The 26,693-nt window shown below is 47.5% G+C and overlaps 1 protein-coding gene across 8 annotated transcripts in view; it reads left to right on the top strand.

The window, feature by feature from the left end:
- LOC140846470 (small G protein signaling modulator 1-like) overlaps nt 1–25,727 on the top strand; it is an 81,137-nt gene extending 55,410 nt beyond the window's left edge. For 5 of the 8 annotated variants that reach the window (XM_073222862.1, XM_073222858.1, XM_073222859.1 and 2 more), the window contains 11 exons: nt 644–789; nt 3,631–3,759; nt 7,847–8,029; nt 9,272–9,340; nt 10,946–11,536; nt 12,972–13,096; nt 15,082–15,164; nt 18,553–18,662; nt 19,863–19,959; nt 21,028–21,195; nt 23,628–25,727. In XM_073222862.1, the coding sequence (XP_073078963.1) occupies nt 644–789; nt 3,631–3,759; nt 7,847–8,029; nt 9,272–9,340; nt 10,946–11,536; nt 12,972–13,096; nt 15,082–15,164; nt 18,553–18,662; nt 19,863–19,959; nt 21,028–21,195; nt 23,628–23,716 (1,790 nt within the window). In that variant the 3' untranslated portion in view covers nt 23,717–25,727. Of the gene's footprint in view, nt 1–643; nt 790–3,630; nt 3,760–7,846; nt 8,030–9,271; nt 9,341–10,945; nt 11,537–12,780; nt 12,867–12,971; nt 13,097–15,081; nt 15,165–18,552; nt 18,663–19,862; nt 19,960–21,027; nt 21,196–23,301; nt 23,524–23,627 lie in introns of those variants that run through there. The other 3 variants (XR_012125594.1, XR_012125593.1, XR_012125595.1) reach the window with 3 other exon arrangements.
- The last annotated feature ends 966 nt before the right edge of the window (nt 25,728–26,693 follow it).

The raw sequence follows: 26,693 nt of genomic DNA, 5'->3' as shown, positions 1-26,693 counted from the left end.
AAGGTCCACGGTCCTCCCTGGGAGTTGAGGATGAGATGATAGGAGAGAGCCAGAGGGAAGGGGCGCAGTCAGCAAACACTGGCTGGCGTTTGCTGAGTGCCTCCTGCATGCCTCGCACTGGGCCCTCTAGGTACCAGGGTGGAGCAGGTGGAGGGTGGCAGGTCGGTGGGCATTCGTCTGAGCGGCAGGGCCATCTTTGACAGCAAACTGGGTGTATCTCCCTGGCTACTGACTGGCCGGGACCTTCTTTATCCAGCGGCAAGGTGAACAAGAGCTGTTACCACTCCTGCTCTCGTCCTCTCTTGGTGTGGCTCGGAGCCACCCAGAGGCACAGTGAGCCCACAGTCACTGGCTCCTTTCTGCCTGAGGATTGAATGCCTTGGCTTCCATCAGAGGGGGTAGTGGCTCCCTGACTGAGGCTGAGAAATGCCATAGGGCTTCCTTAGCATCACAGAGCCATTAAGCCATCAAGGCAGCCAGTGACTTGACGCCTTTGAGCCTTCTCTGGAAAGGGGGATGATGAGGATTCGCTGAGTCATGAAGACTCACTGAGATTGCCAGCGGTCAGCTCTCTGGAGACCGCGTGCGGCAAGGCGAGGAGGGTTGGGTGGTAGATGACAGGATTTCCCTTCCCCCTCACCAGGGCTTGCCTACTGCAGACACCTGGCCACCGTGCGAACCCACCTGTCCGCCCTGGTCAATCACACGATCGTGTCTCCAGACTTGCCCTGTGATGCAGGACGAGGGCTGACAGCCAGGATCTGGGAGCAGTACCTGCAGGACAGCACGGTAAGGCTTGACCCGTCTTGGTCTGAAGTGGGGCAGAGACGGCAGGGAGTCTGTCTTGTCATCCCAGGAATACACGCACCTGGTGGGGACTCAGGGATATTGTGACGTCCTTGGGTTCTGCATACCCAAATTGAGGAGAGAGTTCCAAGACCTGTCGCCTGCATCTGCCCATTGATGTAGATCAAGGATGGAAAACACATATGCTCCCCGGGAAGGAGTAAAGAATCAGTGAGTCACTATGCATCTATTAAACATCAGTTCTATGCTCAATCCTGCATAAGGTGCTGTGAGTCCCCAGCCAGAAGGAATTGTTGAAAATCCTTAGAATAACAAGAGTAGCTAAGTTAGAAGGAGGGCAGCTGAGCCAAGAAAACCCCACCACTGTTCGAAACTCTTTCTCCTGTTTCTGTCTTAGGGCCTAAGAGTTGGACCATGAGATATTTTTACCTGGAGATGGATTTTTACAATTTTCTTATTAGAATACAAGGTCCCTGCAAGCAAAATGTTTATGTCTGAAGAAAGTTTCATGGTCATATAGTTTGGGAAACCAGATTAGGCAGCTTTCTCTATCCTGCCGGACTTCTCAGAACCTTGGCTATGCTGATACTTGTCACTCTCAAGGATTGGGGGAGTGTGGGAGAGCATATGAAGCATTCCCTCAAATGTATGTGGCCACAGGGACCTTTGCTGGAAAAGTACCTCCCATGGCAGGTGGAAGGCAGAATCCACTCAGAGAAATACTAGGATTCCTGCTGCCATTTGGAGGAGATCCCTGTGTCCTCCACGTTGGACGAATCCAGTAGCTCAGTCACTGGTTCTCAAACCTGGACAGTTAGAAGGGTTATTTTACTTTTTTTGCCAAAAATAGTTGTTTTCCTAAATTGCAGGAGGAGTGCCTACTTGCTGTAACAATTCGAAGAATGAGGAATGTGGGTGTATAGAACAAAAAATTTTAAGTAGCATCTTTCTGCTCTACTCTAGTTCTAATCCCTGAATTAATGAGTGGTATCAGTTTGGTGTAGACCCTGCCATACATTTCCTATCCTTATGCGTCCACAGATACATCTACACAGATATGTCTGTAATTCTTTTATTTGTTTCTTAAGTGAGGTGACATTATACTTGTATTTTAAGTGACCAATTTTTATATCAGGGATGCTATAATTTATTCAAGTCTTCCCCTAATAATAGACATCTGGGCTTTTCATTTTTTATTCTTTTTAATTATTTAAAAAATGCTTCAGTTGACATCCTTATAAACACATACCTTTCTGTACTAGTGCTTTTATTTTGAGGGTAGAGTCCTAGAAATGCAGTTGATTAATGTGCACTTGAAATTTAAATAGTTATGCCAGCTTACTTTCTCAAGAGGTCTTAGTGTTTATACTCCTCAGCGGGCTAGGACAGTGCACATTTCCTGAGGAATTCAAGAGATTTATATACTCTGGGCTCCGCTCCAGCCTTACTGATTTTGTAGCTCTGGGAGTGCAGCCCAAGAATTTATACTTCTGAAAGCTCCCCACATGCTTCTGGTGCTCTTTTGAGGCACTAGGCTAAGGACAAATTGGTTGCAACACAAATATTTTTCATCTAATTTTTTCATAACTGGTTTGGTCATATTCTCATTCTTCTTGGTTGGACTATTGTATTAGGGTAGACTGAGCTGCAGTAACAAAAGTCCCCACTATTTCAGCTGCTTGACACCATGAGGGTGCATTTCTTGCTCACTGAACAGTCCTAGGTGAGCCTTCCTAAGAAATAGGCATCTCTCCTCCCTCCAGATGTTCAGAGGTCTTTCAGTCTTGTGACCCCACCATCCTCCAAGGACTCATGGTCACCTGTCTCCCAACAGAGAGCATGAAGGAGCACACCTTCTTCAAAGCCCTGGCCTGGAAATGGCTCACATCACTTCCTCTCACATCCCACTGGCCAGAACCCAGTGATACGGTCACACCAAACTGCAAGGGGGGCTGGGAAATGGAGTCCAGCTGTGGGCTTCAGGAGAAGAGGATGTAGATTTTGAATAAAGAGTTCACAGCTTCAGCCACAAATAGTTCTCTGAATTTTAAATAACTTTGACAAAGGTTGTCTGCATAATGGAAACCAAAATTCCCAACAGGGACAAAAGAATGGCTGTTTTTGCCATTTTTGTTGGGTACATCTAAGACTAGCATTAAGGTATGAAAGATGCTTTTGATTTTGGATTGTGAAGTAAAGAGATAAGATAAGAGGAGACAGAACCCCAGTGCCTTTTAGAGTAGCCTTCCAGCAGTCATGGACACACACACACATGTGAACAGTTAGGACCTGCAGGTCCCCCAGCTTGACTTGAAACTGCAAAGCCTTTGCCTGAAAATGAATTTAAGAAAACAAAGAGGACAAATCTATTCCATGATACAGAAAACAATTGTTAAAATCATCCCAGTGTGCACAAAAACTATTAGTGTATGAGGAACCGGCTGGAAATGGTCATTTTCAACTCATCTGCCTTAAAATAATTATCTGAGAGCTGAGTCAAGATTAATAATTCCTATATTCCCAAATAAGCACAGTACACACAATTTACTGAAAATGAAGTAGAAATGTTAATATATTATGTATTAGCCTTTCTTTTTGTTTTGTTTTCACTCTGCACAGCCTTCCCTCGCAGAGATGTGCCATTCCCCCCATGGTGGGCAGCCGGGGGACTCCCCGGATCTTGCTCTTACATATCTGGGCACCTGTGGCTTTGCGCATCACACCATGATCTCTGAGGCTGGGCCTAAGGAGCAGGACTGCCGGGGCAAGAGCCCAGCCCGGGTTTCTGTTGACCAAGCCTTTGCTTCCTCCCCTCTGCTGCAGAGTTATGAGGACCAGGAGCTGCTGCGCCTCATCTACTACGGGGGCATCCAGCCAGAGATCCGCAAGGCCGTGTGGCCCTTCCTCCTGGGCCACTACCAGTTCGGGATGACGGAAACAGAAAGGAAGGAGGTTGGTAACCCCGATGGGGTCTTCGGTAGCAAGAGGAGCCAGATGCTATGAGGCTGGGGAGCTCTGGTCCCATTTTGGATCAAGGTGGGGCAGGGAGGTGCAGTGCAGGGGAGCCAAGAAGCTCCAGAGCAATACTTGTCCCAATGCAAGCCACAGATGTCATTTTTTTAGGTTAACTTTTTATTTTGAGATAATTATAGGTTCAGGTGCAGTTATAAGAACTAATGCAGATGGCTCTCATGTATCCTTATCCAATTTCCCGAGTGGTAACATTTTCCAAAACTATAACATCACAACCAGGGTATTGCCATTGGTGCAGTATACCACTCTGACTCCCACCTCCCAGTTTACTTGTATTTGTGTGTGAGCTTGAGTGTCAGTATGTAGGTATTTAGTTCTCCACAATTTTATCACATGTCACAGCCAACACACAGACTATTTCCAGCACTCACAAATCTCCTCAAATTGTCCTTTTATGGCCACAGCCACCTCTCTCCCACTCCCCGCCCCCTCTCCAGCCCCTGGCAACCACGAATCTAGTCTAAATTCCTATAATTTCCTCATTTCATGAATGTTGTATAAATGGAATCGTACAGCATGTAGCCTTTTGAGATTGACTTTTTTCACTCAGCATAATTGTCTGGCGATCCATCCAAGTTGTTGCCTGTATCAGTAGCTGGTTCTGTTATAGCCGAGGGATGCTCCATGGGGTGGACGCACCACAGTTTGCTTCGCTGTCCACCTGTTGATGGGTAGGCGGGATGTTTCCATTGCTTGGGCCATTACCAATAAAGCTGCAATGAACATTTTGTAGAGACTTTTGCGTGAGCGTAAGTTGTCATTTCTCTGGAATAAATGCTCAAGGGTGCAATTGCTGGATCATGAGATACTTGCATGCTTAGTTTTATAAGAAACTGCCAAACGTTTAGAGGGGCTGTACCATTTTATATTCCCACCAGCAGTCTAGGAGTTCCCCTGCTTGCACCCCCACCAGGATTTGGTGGTGTCATTCTTTTGTATGTTAGCCACTCAGGCAGGTACATTGGCCTGGGGATATCTAGTTACCTCAGCACCATTTGTTGATCGAGCTATTTTTCCTCCAATGAATTGCTTTTGCTTCCTTATTTCATCGTGGTTTTAATTTGAATTTCCCAAAGGCTGGTGATATTGAACATCTTTGCACATGCTTGCCATCTGTGTGTCGTCAGTGAAAAACCTGCTCGTGTCTTCTGTCCACTGCTGGGTTTGAGAGTTCTTTATATGTACTCTACATATTAACTCTTCTTGGAAATGTGGTTTTGCAAATATTTTCTCTACTTTGTCTTTTCATCTTAATGGGGTCTTTTTGCAAAACAAATTTTTTGACTTTTGATGAGGTTCAGTTTATCAATTTCTCATATGGAGTGTACTTTCATATGAGGTCTAGGAACTTTGTGCCTACACCTAAATCCCAAAGATTTTCCTCTGTTCCTTTTTCCTTTGAAATTGTATAACGTGTTTTACATTTGAGTCTGTGATCCATTTTGAGTTCATTTTTGTTTACACCATGTGGCTTAGGTCGGGGTTCATTTTTTGGCCTGGGGATGTCTAGTTACTTCAGCACCATTTGTTGATGGAGCTATTTTTCCTCCAATGAATTGCTTTTGCTTCCTTGTCAAAAATAAGTCAGGCATATTAATGGGGACCATCTTCTGGACTCTGTTTTTTCCATTGATCTAATACCACACTGTCATTAGTAATCACCAGCTAGTAAATACCATGCAGTCTTGATCCTAAATGTTTTAGTAGTCACATTCTAAAAAGTAAAAAGAAACAGATGTAATAAATATTTTAAAACTTTTTTGTTTAAAATAATTGTAAGTTCACAAGGAGTTGCAAAAATTATAATACCACAAGCCCTGTCTACCCATCACCTGGCTTCCCCCAGTGGAAACATCTTATAGAACCATAGGGCATTATTAAAACCAGGACATTGACACTGGCACAATACCACTGACTAGACTGCAGACCTTACTAGGATTTCATCAGTTTTTGCATCTGCTTGTGTGTGTGTGTGTGTGTGTGTGGTTCTGTCATTTCATCAACATGAAATTAATATTAATAATATATTTTATTTAACCCAATATATTACCATTTCAGTGTGTTAGGAATGTAAAACTCAGTAATGAGATACCTTACATTCTTTTATCCATATAACTTTTTAAAACCTGGTTCTATTTTACACTCCATGTACCACCTGTACTATTACTTACTAAATATTTGTCTTTAAATTGGCTCACTTAAAAATTCATGTGACTTTTAAAAAAAGATTTATATCCCTACCACCAGTAGAAAACCAATACATCTTCCCATAAATGGAAGGAAACTATAAAAAAAAATAATAGAATTATGACAAAATGATGTAATTCAGTTCTACCTACATTTGGTAGTTTTCCTGAGGCCTGTTCTCTCTTTCTTAAAAAGGGAGATTATAAAGTGGTACAGGAGGTGTTAGGCACACAGTAGCACCAGGCTGGCCTTCCTCGTTGTCAGAAAAGTTGCCGGAGAGTTGAAGTGGGAACTCTCACCCTGCGGTTCCATGTGATGAGGCCCCATGCCAGGGAACTGTCCAAAATCATTTTGGTACCAGGGTGAGGCCCCTCCATGCTTCATTCATGGCTGGTAGGCTTCTGGGCAGGTAAGAACTGGGAAGTGCAGTGTGCTGGGCCCTGTGCTTGGACTGGGGACCTAGAAGTGCACCAGATGAGGTCCTTGCCAGGTTCGTGGGGGTTGTGTAGAGTCAGATGGGTGGAGGCAAGCCCGGGGGCTGTTGTCAGAGCACATAGGAGGCTCTTCCAGGTGGAAGTCAGCGGGAAGGCTGCCTGGATTCTTTGGAGGAATTGCTTTACAGGCAAGGAGGATGAGGAAGGGCCTCTGGGAAGGGGACACTTGCGTGAAGCTGTGTGTCCTCATGTGGGAAGGGGCAGGACTGCAGGGTGGGTGCGGCTGGAATACAAAGGACCGGGGGAGTGGGGTAGCACTGAGAGGTGGAGCTGGAGAGGAAACGGGAGGGAGGCTGCTGAGTGGGACAGGGCTCAGAGGGGCCACGCAGGCCCCGGGAAGGAGGCTGCTGCGGTCGTCCAGGTGCAGGGTCGGGGAAGCCCAGCCGAGAATGGCAGTGGGAATGGGGAGTGGGCTTGGATGAGTCATTGGGAGGTCGGTCAGAGGGAGCCACTCAGGACAGTCACTGTGCAGGGTGGACCCTGAGCCTCTCTCCAGAAGCCCCGAATAGCTGCAGGATCCCCCCCACTCCTGGCATAGGACAGACTTCCTGCTCGTCATGCCCTTACTTAGATCGGCTTGTCTGCCAACACTTATGGCCAGAGATCTGGCAGATTCCGGTCCCCTGTTACCTGGGCTGGTAACATGGGAACAATACAAGCTCCCCACACTCTACTGAAATCCCACAAGGAAAATGCTTGAAATCTGTGTCCCTTCGGTAAGGCCATGTCTGCATGTAAAGGCAGGGGTCAGCTTTATTCACCTCTGGTTCCCCACCATCTGTCCCCAGGTTGGGCATGTGGGAGGCCCTCGGTAAATGTGTCGAATGAGTGGATGGATGAAGCATTTGCTCATCTTGTATACCATAAGCCCTTTTTATAGCCTAGCACATAGTAGGCACTTATCAAATTAACTGGATAAGTGAATGAATGAATGAATGAGGAAGGAGAGAAGAGAAGGAAGGAAATGGAGGACAGAAGCAGTTTTCTCATTTCAATATCTGCAAGGCTTAGAACTCTGCCTGGTGCAAAGTAGGGGCTCAAGAAATATTTGAATGTGTAAATGAATGAATAAAAGAAGACAGGAAGAGAGGTTAAAAATTGAAAGAAAATGGCCTTCCTCACTTTTGTGTCTTCCCAGGGCCTAGCCGGTAGTACCGAGCACATAGTAGGTGTTCAGTTAAGGTCTGTTGGATGTTAACTCCATGAATGTTGAATGGCTGGTTTCAGGGCTCAGGGTCCTGGGCCAGAGCCATCCTCTTCCCAGTTGGGCTGGCCCTCCCCAGGGGTCCCCAGTACTCTGGCTGACCTTGCATCTGCCCTGGCAGGTGGACGAGCAGATTCATGCCTGCTATGCACAGACCATGTCGGAGTGGCTGGGCTGTGAGGCAATCGTGCGGCAGAGGGAGCGGGAGTCCCATGCGGCTGCCTTGGCCAAATGTTCATCAGGGGCCAGCCTGGACAGCCACCTGCACCAGATGATGCACCGGGACTCTACCATCAGCAACGAGGTGATGGGTGCCTCCCCTCAGGGAGTAAAGTGGGCAGTGAAGGCAGGATCAGCTCCATCAGGCAGTCATAGGAGCAGTGAGGGCTGGAGCTTTGGGACAGTCTCACCCCTAGCTTTTGGGTGGAACATGTCTTTGGAGCCTGGGAGACCTGACTTTGAACTCCAGCACCATCATTTCCCAGCTCTGGGGCCTCAGGCAAGTACCTTTACCACTGGGACTCAGTTTCCTTGTCTATAAAATGGGAATAACCCTTTGTATAGGGGAGATTTGTGTGCAGCTCAAATGATACAGTGTGTAGAAAGCATCTAGCACAGTGCTAGGCTTTCCTTTATTCCATAAATACTTCTTGAGTACCTACCATGTGCCAGGCACTATCAGAAATGTTCTGGAAAGTCAGGAATGCTCCAGTGACCAAGTCAGACACATCTGTCTTCACAGAATGTCTAGGTTAACAGCAGGAGCTGACAAGAAAGCTAATTATCTTTACAGGGGGTGTATCTGTCATCGATTGCTGCAATAATGCTGCATAACAAACAACCACCAAAGGCAAATTGCCCATGAATCTATGGGTCAGCAGTGAAGTTTTGCTCTGAGCAGGGCTGGGTGGGCTCACTCTTGTGCCTGCTGTGAGCCCCTGGACAACAAAGAGATTTGTGGCTCTGGGCGGGCTCTCTGACTTGTCTGAGGTGACTGGCTCTGCCCCAGTGTCTTACCCTGCAGCCGGCTAGCCTGGGCAGGTTATCATAGTGCAGCTCGTGAAAGAGAAAGCAGAATGCACACGTGATTTTTAAGCCTCTCCCTGGTGGGGTGTGCTAACATCCCATTGGCCAAAGCAGGTCACATAGCCAAGCCTAGCTTCAGGGTAGGCAGGAACTAAACGTAACAGGGCAAACTACTGGGCCATTCATACAACCAGGTCCTCTAAGTTGAAACAAAATGAGCCAGAGGTCTCAAATACAGTGCAGTTAAGTGTGGGATTTTCCGGTTGCAGGGGCGGGAGTGGGGACCCTGCTGCCGGCATGGCCTCTGAGGAGGCTTGGGGAGCAGGGAGGGAGTCCCCCCAGCCCACTTTCATTTAACCCATGAATCTGAGGCCCTGAGAGGGGACTTGCCAAGTCAGGAGTAGAGGTAAGAACTACGCTTGCTGACTCTTGGCCCAGCGGTCCCTTCTGGGCTGCGTGCAGGGGGCCTGCGCCAGGATGCAGCCTCACCCGCACTCCCTCCTGCCCCCTTTTCCCTCAGTCCTCTCCCAGCTGCAGTTCAGGCCGCCAGAATATCCGCCTACAGAGCGACTCCAGCGGCAGCACACAGGTGAGCCTCGGCTGCCCTGCACCCCCTTCCCCCCTGCTCCCCTCCCTCCAGGTGGGATTGGGTGTCCATCATCCGGTAGTTTATGGTTTGTCAGGTTTAGCTTTCTGTGCTAGCATTAAATACTGAGTTTTATGAACAAAACAGCAGTAGGCTCATAGACACTGAGACGTGACCGGTGGTTACCATGGGGGAGGGATTGCAGTGGGTGGGAGAAATAGATGAGAGGGATACAGGGGCCCCAAATCTCAATTGTAATATAAATTAGTCATAGGGATTAAAGTGCAACATAGAGAATATTGTCAATAATTCTGTAACATCTTTCTGTGTTGACAGACAGTAACTACACTAGTTGGGAGGAGCATCTAATAATGTCGGAAACTGTCAACTGTGTTGTATACTTGAAACCAATTTTTAAAAACTGAGTTTTTAGTTACACAAGTAATATATGAATCTACTCTCCCTGTTAAAAAAAAAATTAAAATATTGCAGAGAAAGGTAAATTTGGCTTTGACCACCCCTAATACCCACTGGCCTTCCCTAGAGGTAACACCACTGTCATCAGTTTACAGTCTCTTTCCAGACTCTTCTGTGTGCCTTTGCAGACACAGAACTATGCAGACTATATGTAGAGGATGTATTTCGGTGACTGGTTGTCTTTAAAATTCCCACATAAATACCATAGTTTGTTTTGTTTAACAGCTCTCCGTTTCTTTCAGTGAAATGTTAACCAATCTGACTCAATATTAAAGAAAAAAGCAAAGTGCAGAAAACATGCATACTATGTCACTTCTTGTGTGAAAAGAGGAAATAATAATTTGTGTGTGCATTTGCATAATAATGGGAGAATAAACCATAAACCAATCAAAATGGTTCCCTAGAGTAGTGAGGGGAGGCAGCAAGCAAAGAAGCTACAGTTCCATGAATTCTAGTTTTGACTTTGGAATTAGGTAAATTTTTTTACATAATGTAAAGCAATTTAATCAACAAGAAAAGAAACAAACATTTGAAGCTAACAGTAAATCAAGTTGGTGGCATAACCATACAGAGAAGACATATTTCAGGTGACCTTGGAACTGCGCTGTTACCCGCCATGGGATATGGCTGACGGTCAGAAAGAAGCACAAATAAGTCATTGAGACGTGTCCTAGAGACTTGTCCATAGTATTTCATATATATGTACTTTTGAAAATTTATCCATAATTGTCCAACTGCATGGCTATAAGGTGCTGTTTTTAGCCTGTTGCCTATTTTATTAACTAATTTTTTACTTTAAAAAACTGCACATAATTCTGTATCATGAAAAGTATTGTGTCCTCTGCTTTAATTCCTTAGTACTCCCTCCTCAGAGTCAGTTGAAATAGTTCCTTATTTTTTCTGGATTATTCCTTGTATCTCTATGTATGCAGGTCCCTTTTTTATTTTTCACAAATGAGAGCATATGTTACACCTTGTCGTGCTTCACTCTTTTTACTGGCCGTGTAATATTCCTCGGCACGCGCAGCCTGTATCTGAAGCAGTCCCCTGGTGGTGGATATGTGGTTGCTGCTGGAAGCAGGGCCACAGTGGGTATCCCGGCCCATCCGTCTTTGTGTGCCTTGTCTCCAGGTATTTGAGTCTGTGGACGAGGTGGAGCAGGTAGAGGCAGAAGGCAGGTCAGAGGAGAAACAGCCCAAGATGCCTAATGGGAACCTGGTGAACGGCACCTGCTCCCCAGACTCTGGCCATCCTTCCTCCCACAACTTCTCTTCAGGCCTCTCAGAGCACTCGGAGCCCAGCCTGAGTACAGAAGACAGTGTCATGGAGGCCCAGTGGAAAACCTCCCTGGGGCTTCGGCCCGGGGACAGCAGTGTGGACGATGGGCAGAGCAGCGAGGCCACCACTTCCCGGGATGAGGCTCCCCGTGAGGAGCTGGCCGTGCAGGACAGCCTGGAGAGCGACCTCCTGGCCAATGAGAGCATGGACGAGTTCATGTCCGTCACCGGCAGCCTGGATGTGGCTCCGCCAGAAAAGGAGGTCGCCATGATGGGGGGCTGGGGGGGCGGCGAGGTGCAGAAACACGGCCGGGTGGACAGTGAGAACAACCTCTCGGAAGAGCCTGAGATGGAAAGTCTCTTCCCCACCCTGGCTGCTCTGGCTGTGACCACGTCTGCCAACAATGAGACATCCCCTGTGTCTTCCAGCGGTGTCACCTACTCCGTAAGTCACAAGGATTCTCCTCCTCTCAGTTTTCTCATCTAACAGCCATGGAGGGTGGGAGTGTCCAAACAAACCTCAGTTAGGCAGAACAGTCTTCGGTTCATTGCTTTTTCTCCATCAGGGAGGAGTCACAGCAGAAACCCTTTTGGGAGGGAGAACAATGTAGTACTTGAAGAACCCAGGCTTTGCAGTCCAACAGCCCTGGGTTCAGATCCCAGTTCAGGCATATGGATCCTCGGTTTCCTTATCTGTCTAGGGCCTTCCTCCCTGAGCTCGTCTCAGAATCAGCGAGTCACACCCTCTGTACCTGACACACAGTGAGCACCCGGTCAGTAGCAGCCTTGATGGGGAGCATCTCCATTCACACCCAGGTCCGATGTCTTTTAAATGTTCAAGTTGGCTTTCCTGCCAAAAAATCTGAGACAAAGGACATGTACTGAGAGAGGGGTTTTCTGAGCCAGGCACCACATATCCATTTTCCTGGAAAGAATTTATTTCTATCAGAATGCTCGTGGTTAAAGCGTCAAACACCCAGAGAAGCTGAGCGCGAACACCAGGAGCTGTCGCCCCTCCTGCCCGCCTTTCGCTTCTTCCTGGTAACCAGGGGCATAACCAGCCTTAGACAAAGTTGAATTCTCTGCTCTTTCAGACCACCCAGGTGGTGGGAATCTGGGTTGTCAGCCTGCATAAGTTACAAACCTGATCTGAGCCCATGAATTATGCAGGGAGATATGTTTTACACTTAATTTGGCACCTATGTTCAAGACAGGCAGTTGTCCTTGAGACCGCAGGGTGTTAGTAGCTTTTTCCTTTTCCCTTATGGGGGTGGGTGGGGGTGTGGCTCTGTGGAGTCCTGCCTTCATGCAGGAAAATCTCCCATTAGATTCTTTGCTTTGGGGAAGAGAGGACACAAAACCATTAAGTCCAAGCTGAAATTTTCCTGATGGCAGCTTTCCCTCAAGGCAAAAACTAGCTTTGGTATTTTCTTGCCTTTCTGGGTTAATTGTTGGCCTTGAAATGCTCCTTACGCTTCGCTGGGTCATTTCGTCAGGATTGTTGGGTGGAGGCATCCAGTCTAGCATGTTGCCAGGACTGGCCTCCTGTGCAGTTCTTCCATTCTTCTTGTGTGGTTTTTGGCAGAGCGGGGGGCACTTGCAGCCACAGTTATAACCCTTAGTTTCTTCAGCTATAAGGTGGGGATAAGAAGTCAACGCACTTCATAGGGCTGTTTTGTTTTATCAAAGGGAAAAAAAAGAATTTTCATCACATGAAGCAAAAGAGGCTTTCTCAGAAAACAACAAAAGTAAAGTCCATCCCCTGAGTGATCCAGGTAGAAAATGACAGGAGAGGGCTTGGGGGAGGGGCGGTCTCTGGAAGGCAGCGTCTCTGCGGAGCTGGGGTGTGATTTCTTTCCTTCCCTGCTGGGCGCCTGCAGCCTGAGCGGCTGGACCAGTACACGGTGAACCTGCACCGCATCGAGAAGGACGTGCAGAGGTGTGACCGCAACTACTGGTACTTCACTCCTGCCAACCTGGAGAAGCTGCGCAGCGTCATGTGCAGGTTGGGGGGCTGTGGGGAGAGTGGGGGGGCAGTGGTGGGGGTTATGGGGTGCCCAGCTGGCACTGCAGCCTCTGCAGCTGGCATCGTGCCCCCCGAGGATCTTCTTCCAGCCCACATTGGCAATAACCCAACAGTCATGGTACTGATGATAATAGAGAACATTAGTTAAGCATTTACTAGATACCTGGCCTTGGCCTGAGCCCTTTGCTAACATCATTTCTCTTAGATCACAAGTGTATGATGTAAGCATTATCCATTTTACAGGGAAGGAAATGGAGGCCCAGAAGGGTAGGCATTGCTCAGAGGCCCCCAGCGGGGCAGTGGCCGAACTGTGAGGAGGACACACATCCATTGTCTCCCAGGCTCTAGAATCTGGGCTTTATTTCTTTAAGCCAAAATCGGGGGCTGCTTATCACTTCCATTAAATATTAAATATTGTAGTTCTTAAAATATGAAAGCAACCCATGCTTATTAAAAATCTAAATCAACCGAGGTAATCAGAATTTCATAAGGCATAAGGAGAAACTTCCATATGCCATCATCAGTGCCGCTCATCTGTAAGAAAACACTACTACCAACAATTTAGTGAATATCCTCCCAAGCCATATTATATATGATATATAATAACATAAGAGATAGTATATTGTAAGACAATTATAACATTGTATAATATGGATGCATAAATGTTTTAATGTTTTTAAAAATGTTTTACCTATGAGGGATTATACTATAAACAATTTGCCTACAGCTTGCTTTTTACACTCAACAGTATATTCTGGACTTCTTTCCATGCGACTCTAACTCAGGAGTTCACACACTACTACTACAGCCACAGGCCAAATCTGGCCCTCCACTTGTTTTTATAAATAGTTTTATTAGAACTCAGCCATGCCCATTTGTTTGCATATTATCTATGATTGCTTCTACAGAGTTGAGTAGCTGAAACAGAGTATATGGCCTACAAATTTGAAAATAATTATTATCTGGACCTTTCAGAAAAGGTTTGCCGACCCCTACTCTAACTCATTCTCATTAATCAGCACCATCTCTTAACTATTCTGCCTTACAGTCTCCCAAGCAATTGCTACCTATTGAAATTTCATTCAGTAGATACAAATGTGATTAATTTTAACATAGTATGTTGCATTAAAATGGAAAAGTTTTAGGGGTGAAGGAAGGGTAGTCTGACTTCTGCTTGTTAGGGCATCAGGAGAAATCAGGGAAAGCCTCATAGAGGTGGTGACCTTTGAGACGTACTTGGGCAAAATTAGGAGAAACTGAAGACCATTTGACGTGTAAATTAGGAACACACACCCTGGGGTTATGTCACCTGAGTTCAAATCCAGCCTCTACCATTTATTATCAGATATATGGGTTTGTACATGTCACTTATCTCTGTGTGCCTCAGTCTCCTCATCTGTGAAATGGGATGATAATAGTACCTTTTCCATGTGATGATTTTGAGAATTTAATGATGCAACACATGTATAGTGGGCAGAGCATACAGTAAATGCTTAGGAAATATTAGTTGTTATCACTGAGGGGCAGATTGGAATTCCAGACAGAGGGAACTGCTAGGGCAAAAGCACAGGGCACGAATGTGGTGCTTCAGATGTACAAAGGTAAATACGTTAGTGTGGCCGGAGAGGAAGGAGTTCTGGGAACTGATGGTGAGGGTGGGACAAAGGATTGGGAGGAGACATGAGCGCCTTGCGCCCCCAGTCAGGGAGCTTGGACGCTGTCCTGTGGTGCAGCGGGAGCCCGTGAAGGCTTCTGAGCACGCAGTTGCCTCCTTGAACTGGGCTTTTCAAGGTCATTCTGGTGGCTGAGCACAGGATGTTTGAAGAGAGTGTGACTGGGGGTGGGGAAGCAGGCAGGAGTTGAGGGGGTGGTCCAGGTGAGGGATGGGGGCTGACCCAGGGAGGGGTGGATCGGAGAGGCAGATTGTGGGTGCCATTGCTGTGCCCCTTGTGTCTCTTTTGTAGCTACATCTGGCAGCACATTGAGGTCGGCTATGTCCAGGGCATGTGTGACCTCCTGGCTCCGCTGCTGGTCATTCTGGATGATGGTGAGTGTGTCCTTCCTGCCCCAGGGCAGGGTGTGCAGTTTCCTTCCCAGCGCAGAGGAGGGTGTTAGCTCCCTTGTGACTCCCTGGACTGGGTCAGTGCGGGTGCTCAGAAGACCTGTTGGTGAATCACCAAGGTCCTAGTGAAATAACAAGCCCTCTTACTCTAGGTTAGCCGACACTTCTTGCCGTGTGCCCAACACCCAGCCAGGCCTTGGCTAGCCATTGCTTATTGCCGGGTGCCCAACACCCAGCCAGGCCTTGGCTAGCCATTGCTTATTGCCGGGTGCCCAACACCCAGCCAGGCCTTGGCTAGCCATTGCTTATTGCCGGGTGCCCAACACCCAGCCAGGCCTTGGCTAGCCATTGCTTGTACAACCATGAATGAGAACAAAGAGCCAGTCTCAGAGGGCTTCACTCTTGAATTCTACCAAACAGCTAAAGAAAAATTAATACCAATTTTTCACAACTCTTCCAAAAAATAGAATAGGAGGGAACACTTTATCAACTCATTGTAGGAGGCCAGAGTTATCCCAGGAATGCAAGACTGTTTCGAAGCATGAAAATCAATTGATGTAATTCACCGTATTAGTAGAATAAAGGAGAAAACCCACATGATCATCTCAATTGACAAAGAAATGACCTTTGACTAATTCAACACCCTTTCATGATGGAAACACTCTATGAACTAAGAATAGAAGGAAATTTCCTCAACATGATAAAAGGCACCAATGAAAAACCTACAGCTAGTTCATATTCAGGGGTCACAGACTTTCCCCCTAAGATCAGGAGTAAGACAAGGATGTCCACTTTCGTCGCACAAGGTTCTAGCCAGGGCAGTTGAGGAGGAGAAAGAAAGAAAAAATATCTAGATTGGAAAAGAAGTAAAACTACCTTTATTTGTGGTTTTGTACATAGAAAATTTAGGAATAAAAAACTATAGCTGATAAACAAGTTCAAGGTTGCAAGATGTAAGATCTGTATTACAAAAGTCAACTGTGTTTCTGTATACTTGCACGAGCAATCCCAGAGCAAAATTAGGAAAGCAATTCTTTTTCAGTAGCATCTAAAAGAAGAATATACTTATGAATGAATTTTAACAGAAGTGCAAGAGATGTATACCCAAAACCACAAGACATTGTGGTAAAAAATTAAACATCGAAATAAGTGGAAAGACATCTCCTGTTGATGGATCAAAAGACCTAATATTGTTTAAATTGTAATACTCTTCAAATTCATCTAGATTTCATGCAACTCCTATCAAAATCCCAGCTGCATTTTTTTGGCAAAAATTGGCAAGGTGACCCTAAAGTTCACATGAAAGTTCAAGGGACCAAGAATAGCAAAATCAATTTTGAAAAAGAGGAAAATGTTAGAGGACACATATTTTTCAATTTCAAAACTTAACTACAAAGTTATAGTAATCAAGACAGTGTAGTCCTCCCATAAGGATGGATACCTATATCAATGCAGTAGAAGTGGAAGTCCAGAAATAAGCCCCTACATTTATGGTCACCTGATTTTGCAGATGTGCCGAGACATTTCAACTCCGTGAGGAACGAACAGTCTTTCCAATGTATGCTGAAGGACCAGATAACCACACGCAAAAGATTGACGCTGGAGTCCTTCCTCATACTCTATATAAAAATACCAACCCCAAATGGATCATAGACCCAAATGTGAGACCTAAAACTATAAAATTATTAGAACATAGTTGTAAATCTTTTTGACCTTGGGTTAGACAATGGTTTCTTAGATATGATACTAAAATCGTAAAATGACAAAGAAAGGTTCATAGGAGTTCATCAGAATTATAAACTTTGTGCCTCAAAGGACTCATGAACATGAAGAGAACCCAAAGAATGGAATAAAATATTTACAAATCACATACATAATAAGGGACCTGTATCCAAAATATATAAAGAGCTCTTACAACTCACCCATAAAAAGATAAATAACTCAATTAAAAATGGGCACAGGGTTTGGACAGACATTTCTCAATAGAATGGAAAATCTGTATCTGGCCAATAAGCATATTAGAAGATGCTCAACATCTTTAGTCATTAAGGAAATGCAAATCAAAACCACAATAAGATACCATTTCACACCCACTAAGTTGGCTAGAAATCGAAACCAGGGGAAATAACAAGTGTCAGTGAGGATATGGAGAAATCGGAGCGCTCACACACGGCGAAAATGGTGCAGACGTTTTGGGAGCCAGTTTGGAAATTCCTCATAATATTAAACAGTTACCATGACCCAGCAATTCCATCCATAAGTGTATCCCCAAGAGAAATACAAACACTCGTACATGAGCGTGCACAGCAGCGTTATTCATAATAGCCTAGAAGTGGAAACAACCCAGATGTCCCCCCACAGATGAATGCATGATCAAAATGTGGCGCGGCTGTGCAGTGGAATGTGACTTGGCAAAAAAGGAATGATCTGACCCGTGCCGCATGTGAATGACCTGTGAAATGAAGACCTGATGCTAAGTGAAAGAAGCCAGGCACAGAGGCCACCGACTGCGTGATTCCATCTCCATGAAACATCCAGAGGAGGAAAATCTATGGGGAAAGAGTAGACCAGTGGTTGACAGGGACTGGGGGCAGGAGAAATGGGTGGCGACTGCTGATGTATACGGGATGTCTTTCGGGAGTGATGAACATGTTCTTAAACTAGATGGAGGTGATGTTTGCACAGCTCCGTGAATGTACGAAAACTGTTGAACTGTACATTTTAAAAGGGTGAATTATATGGTGTGTGAATCTCAGTAGGACTCTTGAAAAATGGAACTCCTTACTCTTTAGATATGGTCTTCCTTCCCAAACCTCGGAATGGAAGGTGGTGGGGTGGGAGAAAGTACTCAGGGCAGAAACCTGACGAGCACTGCCTCAGCCAGGTGGCCAAATCAGTAGCAGCAGCCGTAAATCACAGGGTCAGAATATGCCCTCGGTGTGATAGGCTTAAAATAGCACATTACCTCCGTGGTCCTAAGACCCATAATCCCAATCTGATCATAAGAAAAGCATCAGACAAATTCCAACAGGCATCCCTTAGAATACCTGACAAGTACTCTTCATATCTGGCAAGGTCATCATCAACAAGGAAAGCGTGAGGAACTCTGATGGCCGAGAGGAGCCTGCGGAGACATGGCAGTTATATGTAACATGTCATCCTGGATGGGTTCCTGGAACAGAAAAAGGGACGTTAGGTTAAAACAAGAACACTATGGACTTTAGGTAATAATGTATGCCCAGTGGGTCACCAGTGGTGACAGGTGTGCCACACTAATGTAAGGTGGCCGTTGCATTAGTACATCAGTTAGTAGGTCACTCTGGGAGCTCAGGTTCTGTGACAGAGTTGACAGTCTCCCGTGCTCTTTCCCCAGAGGCCCTCGCTTTCAGCTGCTTCACGGAGCTCATGAAGAGGATGAACCAGAACTTTCCCCATGGGGGAGCCATGGACACGCACTTTGCCAACATGAGGTCGCTAATCCAGGTATGACCCAGTCCTGTTCTGTGACATGACTTACTCCAGCTCGGCCCGGCAGAGCTCAGATGAGCTGAATAGCCAAGCTTTGTTCAGCTCGACTCAGTAACTCAATCCTACTTCATGCAGATCAACCAACTCAGCAACTCAAATCAGCTCTGGCAACTTCAGGGCCGCTGAGCATTCCCTGGGTCCAGTGCTGTGGCCGCAACAATGACAGACACGGTTGTCACTCTTAAAAAGGTTGTTTGTTTGTATTGGACCTTTTCCTCAGAGTAATGTTCGGGTATATTTCATACATACACACACAGTTTCATTGAGATATAATTCATATGCCATAAAATTCACCTTTTTAAAAGTGTACAATAAAGTGGTTTTTAGAATATTCACAGTTGTAAAACTATCATCACTAATTTCAGAACGTTTTCATCACCCCCAAAAAAGCCCCATGCCCTGTAACATCACTTCTCCCCAGCTCCTGGTAACCACTGGTCCACTTTCTGACTGTAGATTTCCCTCTTCTGGACATTTCCTGTCAATATGTGGCCTTCTGTGACTGGCTTGTCTCACTCAGCATCATGCTCTCAGCCATGTTGGAGCGTGCGTCACTGTGTCCTTCCTTTTTATTGCCAGTGATACTCCATTGCGTGGACAGACCACCTGTCATTGATGATCCTTTTGTCCATTGACGGACATTTGGGCTGTTTCCACTTTTTGGCTACTGTGACTCGTGCTGCTGTGCACGTGATGCTCAGGCTTTTATGGGGCCCTGTCTCCTCACTGCTGTTGGGGCTCGCCCTAGGAGTGGGGTTGCAGCTGCACATTTCACCTTCCCACCAGAACACGGGAGGGTTCCGATTTCTCTGCATCCTCCCTGGCACCTTGTTGTCTGTCACTGTCCTTATAGCCGTCCTTGTGGATGTAAGCTGTACCTCTTTATGGTTTTGATTTGCATTCTCCTAATGAGTAAATGAGGCTGAGTATTTCTCATGTGCTTATTGGCCATGTGCATATTTTCTTTGGAGAAACATTGGGGTTAGGGTGACGTAGCTCATTTCCACTTCAAATCCTTGGTCTGTTTTTTAACTCCACCTGGTTGTCAGGGACTGTATTGTGCCCAGTTCAGGATGTACCGTCATTTAGTCAGCTGTCCCCTGTGGTCCAGCGTCTTCCCAGGAGGCTGATGATGGCCTTTCCCCCCACTGACAGATCCTGGACTCGGAGCTCTTTGAGCTGATGCATCAGAACGGGGACTACACTCACTTCTACTTCTGCTACCGCTGGTTCCTGCTGGATTTCAAGCGAGGTGCGGACTTCAGCCTGGGGCCTTGTTCACCTCACGGGAAAAGCTACTGTGCAGGGAGTGGCGAGTGCGGGGCAAAGCCAGAGGCAGAGAGTGCCACTCATTCACTGAGGTGTGATCACTGGCTCCCCTACTTTCTCGTGCGGCCACACTATGCAGGAGACGTTACAATCCCCATTTTACAGCTGAGGAAACTCAGGCTGAGAATAATTAAATCCAGAGCTAGGCGCAGTGGGGCCAGGATCTGAGCCCGCCTCTGTCTGCCCCTTGAGCCCAGTTCTCCCGTTCTGTTGGGCTGATCATCAGATACTGAGAACTCTGAAGCCCATGGGACATGTTCCACAAGTGGCTTAGAAATGACGTATAACATAGGACATGCTGTTGTGCAAATTTAGGATGGTGCTAATTTTAACATCTAACCTGTATGGAGGTGCTTACTAAGTCGCAGGCACTGTGCTGAGCCCTTTCTGTGTGCTCTCTCTCCAATCCTTTACCATTACTGGCATCACCCCATTTAAAGGTAAGGTAAGAGAGAGGCTTGCGGAGGGAACTAACTAGCCTGAGTCCCCCTTGCTGGCATGTGACGGAGCTGGGGTCAGGCCGAGTTCGTTGGACAGAGGAGGCCTTGCTCTTCATCGCTGCTCTCTTCTATCTCTTTTTTAAACCCAGAGGCAGCCGTCAGCTCTGCCTGTGTGCAGGGGGAGCAGACATAGCCCTGCGGAAGCTAGGGAAGAAGGAAGGGTGTAGGGAGAGAGAGAAGGGGACAGTGGTCAAGGGGCAGGGCAGGATGGGTCAGTGTAAACTGCACATGCTCAGTTCCTCCACTTCCAGAATGTCCCAGCCGGAAACTTACAACCCACCTCGTTGCGTAGCCTGTTCTACAGATGGGGAAAACAGAGGCTTCCGATGGCCAGATGGCAGAGTCCTGGTCTCCCGCCTCCTTGCTGTCTGCTGCCCCACGACAGAAGCGCAAGGCACAGCTGGCCTGGGATTTTCCCAGGGGGGCCGGGCTGCACCCGAGCTCTGTGGCTGACTACCTCCCCGTGCGTGTGCCTGTTGGTGTCTTGGCAGAACTCGTCTATGACGATGTCTTCTCCGTCTGGGAGACCATCTGGGCAGCCAAACACGTCTCGTCCGCTCACTACGTCCTGTTCTTCGCGCTGGCTCTGGTGGAGGTCTACCGTGACATCATCCTGGAGAACAACATGGATTTCACAGACATCATCAAATTCTTTAACGGTACCCTCATGACCAGGGTGTCATCTAGGGGTGCGGGCTTCCTGCGGCATCAGAGGAGGGGACTCGCTGAGATTGACGCACAGTGAAGGGGATGGAGGGCGTTCTGCCCGCCTCTTGTGTCCCTTTCCAGGTGGATGAGTTGCCATCTGTAATGCTGAGAAGGCACTGTTCTCAGGCATCTGGCTGAACGCAGGTCCTTGAGATCTGGGTGTTGAAATCAGGCTTGGGGCAAACCCTGGCTCTGCCACTAAGCAGCTGTGCCCGTGGACGGGTCACTTCCTTTCCTCTAAGCATTTGCTTCCTCCTCTGAGAAGTGGGGTGAGAGTGCCCCTGCTCCTGAGGGCTGATAAGAAAAGCGGGTACAGGGAGGTAGGGAACTGGAAACAGGCACAGGCTTTGAGATTAGACAGGTATGGATTCTGGCCCCAGCCTTGCTGCTCAGGAGCTGTGTGCCCTTGGGCAAGTGACTGCATGTCTCTGGGCTTCAGATTCCTTGAGGATAAAACGGTTCTAATCTCTCCCTCACCTAGATGTCAAGAAGATTAAATGAGGCAACATGGATAAAGCCCATCACATGGTACCTAGTTCGCATGAGGGGCCCCATAGCTGGAGGCTGTTACTACTATTGTGTCTACTCACTTTTTTTTTTTAACTAAAGAAGGTTTTTGAAAAGGCAAAAGCAGAAAAAGTCACCTGTCACCTCACTGCAGGAACATTATTATTCTCTTTTAAATAAGCTTTTTATTTTAGAATAAATGTATATTTACAGAAAAGTTGCAAAGTTAGTACAGAGAGTTCCTGATCCTTGCACACTTGTCACAACTAAGAAATTAACATTGGTGCATTACTATTAATGTAAAGCTACAGACATAATTTGATTTCACACAGTTTTTAACTAATGTCCTTTTTCTGTTCAAGCATTCCATACAGGAAACCACATTGTATTTAGTAGGTCCAGTTTAAAAAGTTTTGTTTTCATCCAGTCTTTTCCACATACAAATACAGTCTATTTGTTACGATCACAGAATCCAGTTCTATCTAATATTTTTCCACTTAATATTTGAATAACTGTCTTCCATGTAATCATTTTTTTAAATATACCCCAAGTGATTTTCCATGACACACTGAACCATCCCTATTGTTGGGGACCTGGGTTGTTGCAGTTTGAGGCTGTGACCGACATACCAAAGCAATTACTGAGTGTAGGGCTTCTCAAACTTTCTCAGTTCATGGTACCCCTCGTGTCTATAAAATTTTCTCAACAAACACAACCAAAAGTTCCACCCAGCCAGTAGTTAGGTCCAGACAGACCATTTAGTAACTATTTATATCCTAACAGCTTAGCGACCATTTGAGAAAATGATACACCTAACTCAACGAAACAATACTTTTCTAAATGAATTTTTTTGAGATACATACAATAAAATGCACAAATCTTAGCGTACAACTTGATGAATTCTGACATGAGCGTACACTCATAACCATCATCCAGATCAAAATATCAAACATTCTCACTCATTTTTTTCCCCTTCAACTCTTTTGCCCACCTCTCCACCCGCTTGCCTGTGGCAACCACCAGTCTGTTCTCTGTGCTTATGAGTGAAAGGAAAACAACACTTTTATTTCGTTGTTAAATAAGTACAGTTACTAACAGGACATGTGTACCTGCTGGGCTTTGCACAGCTTGTCAGACCCTAGAGTCAGGGCGGATCCTACCACCTTTCCCACAGCAATTGTTACAAAGTACTTGCTTTTTATCTGAGCAACCCTGGTGGAAAACCTAGCTTTGCAAAGATACAAAGTAGTGGATAGGAATGTAGTACAATTCGTCAACTCGTTCTACCAGCTTGTGTGGCGTTCAGCGGATGTGGAGGGTTGCTGTGTTTCCCTCAAAGTAGCCATCAGTTCACAGGGACCCAGTTTGGGGACCCTGGTCTTCGTCCTTTTCTCTCCTACTGAATGATTTCTTCATGATAAACGTCTACATCTAGGATTAATTCTGTTTTAACATATGATCATTTTGTGCAGCTGTTGATAAAGTTATTTTTGCTTTCTCCTCCTCCCCTCTCCTCTCCTTCCATTTTTCCCTTCCTTTCATATGTTTAGGCATCTCCTGTGTGCCCAGCATTGCTTTCTTAAAAAGTTCCCAGTCCTTGTGCTTTTAGGAGATGGGAAGACCAGGCGTGTTTTAGGCACATCGCGAACCAGCATCACCTTGTGAAGTGGGCACTGTTACAATCCCCACCGTGCAGATGAGGAGGCTGGGGTCCAGAGATACAGGTCTGCCCCAGGGCGCCTGCTCCCAGAGCCTCTCTGGGGAGATGCCAGGTGGTGATGATGGGGATGCCCCGAGGCCCTGCCAGGAGCCGGGTGTATGTCCCCAGGACGCATTCAGAAGGAGGCTCATGAGATCTTGCCTTCTGCTCTTTCAGAAATGGCCGAGCGACACAACACCAAGCAGGTCCTGAAGCTGGCCCGGGACCTCGTATACAAGGTGCAGACTCTGATCGAGAACCAATGAGGACCACCAAGCCCAGGCAGCGTCCGCCTCCCACCTGTCCTGCCCACCTTTCCTCCCGGCCGCCTCGGGAGCCAGGGCCTGGGGTCTGTTCGTGAGCGGGGGCTTCTGTGCAAAGAGAAACATCCCGACTTTGGCCGCGGGGCAGGTGGGATCGAGGGGTTGCCCCTTCAGTTCAGCCTTACATTCTCCGGTTGACCAAAGATCGCCCAAGCCTGGATTTCTCCCTTGCGGGATTTGGGGTTGGTTGTGACGGAGGGAACAGCTTTGTTTGTGGCCCCCAGATGGTCTCTCTCCTCCCCCACCCCTCCAGACGGTCTTGTCAGATGAGACTCGGTGAGGGGATTTTTTGGAAATCGGTGTAGGAGAGCCCTGTGGGGCTACCTCTATACGCTGAAAGGGGCCTTTGGAGGTATTCTAGAACATAATAGAAGATTGGCATGGAGAAGTTTCTGCCTTCAGCACTATTGCCGTTTGGGCTGAGCAGTTCCTTTTTGATGGGGGCTCCTCTGGGTGTTGTAGGGTGCCAAGCAGCATCTCTGGCCTCCCCCACCCCCAAGTACCAGGAGCACCCTCTCCCCACGCCAATTGTGACATCCCAGAATGTCTCTGGACATTGCCAAATGTCCCCATTTGAGAGCCACTGGCTTAGAGGAGGGGCTGCACGTGGATCTCCCTCCCCACTTACTTTATACCTCAGCCGCCTGTGTCTGAGGCTTCCTCCTATTTAGAAAAGGCACACGGGGCTCCCTGGATCTACTTGGGGTCCACGATCCCATTTGTTGTACTCTCTCATTTTTTTCCCGTCTGCCTGACCCCAGGAGAGACTTATTTCCTTCTTTTCGAGAAAGGCATCTTCCTGCAAGGGTGATGGGACCCGAGAAGCATCCCAAGGCTTCCCTGGGTCCTGCCCGAGCCCCTGGGTGAGGCAGAGTCCACATCCCTGTCTCTTTTCCTCGGGAAGACCCCTCTTCTCCTTCCGCACGTGGGTCTGGGGCTCCAGAAGCCCGGAAGATCTGTGTTGGCGAGGGCTGCTTTCAGGGAGGCTGGCTTCCCTAAGCGCCCTTGCTCACTCAGGACAGAGGAGAAAAGGGAAGGCAGAGGCCGGCCAGAGCAGAGTGAGGCGTGTGTTTTCCTTGAGAAACATCCGCTGACAGCGGGCGCCAGGGGCACGGCTAGGGCTGGGAGAGTTCCCCTCCACGTCCTCGCACAGAGGGTCGCCGGTCCACCCTGCCCACCTGTGCCCCGCGTAGGGCAGTGCTGCCAGCTTCGCTGTTCTGACAATGCACCGGGATCGGGAGAACCGGAGAATCCAGGAGGAATGCCCTTCCCGGGCAGGGCGGGTCGGGTTTTGGAGAGGGGAGGACACTCATAAGCACACTGATGCGCCCACAGAGAGGGCGTGTTAGGCCTCCTGCCCGGAACTGGGACGGAGACATCCCTCCCTGCGCGCTTGGGGAGGTGCTTCCTCTGGTCACGCGCCTCCATCTGAACCCCCAACTTCCAGGTGGGGCCTCCCAGGAGTGGCGGATGGAGCCCAGGCGGTCCTTGCTTCCCAAGCGCTTATGTGGGAAGTTGCACCCCCTTGCCCTGGCCCCCCAGCTTGCCAAGATGAGAGAAAAAAGTGCACAATTCCCTCCAAATACTTTATTTTGCCACTCAGCTGTTCATTACAGAGGATGTTGTTTTAGCAAGACCCAGGTCCTAGACCTTCTAATTCTTACTTATTTTTTTGACAGACTAGTCACAAAGTAGAGCACAAGCTCTCTCCTCCGCCCCCTTTGGTGGTGTTCCAGAGAGGCGTCTGTGGTTGTAATTTGGAGTAACTCATATTTGGCTCACTGCTTATCTGGGTGTCCGTGCGTTGTGTGTGTCCTTGTGTCCTGGAACCGCACGTGCGGGAGTCATTCTGCCTGTGGAGTGCCCTCCTTTTCTCAGTGTTGCCAACATATCTTGTAATTGTTTACTGAAGAGTTCGGTCTATATATAGAAAATATATATATATATGTATGAACCTGGGTTCTTTTTGGTATTTGTGTTTGGGTGATTTTTTGAATTGGAAAGAAAGAAATGTTTGCTTCTGCAGAGTGTGTCCTCCCAACCCCAACCCCACTCCAGTGGGGAGAGACACCCAGATGGGGACAGATTCTCATGACAGCCTCCTGTTCTTTCCCCCAGAAAGCCCAGGGCAGGTGAATCACTCCCTCTTCCTCCTCAAGCCTCCTTTCGTCTCCTCTTCCTTTGTGTCCCTTGCTTCTGCCCCCTGCTGGTGGTGCTGAGCAGGTACAGTAAGATACCTCGCCATTCTTGGAGGCTACACAGGCTTGGCGGGATGCAGGCCTGAGAGAGCAGAGAAAACCTGACCTGATAGAAAACCCTGCAGGATAACCGCCGTGAATGCTGGCATCGTTTCTCAGGGACACTCTTCCAACCTGCGTGTCTCGTAGGCCTGCTAATGAATCCGTGCTTTCCCTTGTGACAGAGAAAGATGAAGGCAAGTCATGGACCCGGTATCTGGGTCCTCTTCTTCTGGGTGGCATTGTCTCCTGCTTCCTGAGGGGTGGTGGCACTGGAGACCGTGGGGGACTGCTGGGTACCGCCCACCTCCCAAAAAGGTTCACATGAAGAATAATGAATCATGACCCCAGCAAAGTGAAGCCGGGTTGCTGGAATTCTGTTGGAGGGAAGCAGATGGAGAAAAGGAGGGGCTGGGTGGGAGGCACCTGGTTCTCTGGATCTGGGTCAGTGGGAAGTTCCTCATTGTCTCATCCTCCAAGTTGTCATTGACTGTCCAGAAGATGCAGAGCTGCTGGTATTTTGTGATCAACTCCAGGACCGTACGGAACCCTTCAGCGGTGTTAAAATTCACTGTGCCGCTGCTGTGCTCCCAGGCGTAGATGGTGACCAGCTCCAGGGTGTACTTTGGGGGTAGATTCCTCTTCTGCTTTAATTTCCTTTCACACTGAAGGGAGAGTGGGAA

The sequence above is a fragment of the Manis javanica genome, chromosome 15 (genome assembly GCF_040802235.1).
Source record: "Manis javanica isolate MJ-LG chromosome 15, MJ_LKY, whole genome shotgun sequence".
Classification (NCBI taxonomy): Eukaryota; Metazoa; Chordata; class Mammalia; order Pholidota; family Manidae; genus Manis; species Manis javanica.
This window is presented reverse-complemented; position numbering and strand designations above follow the sequence as displayed.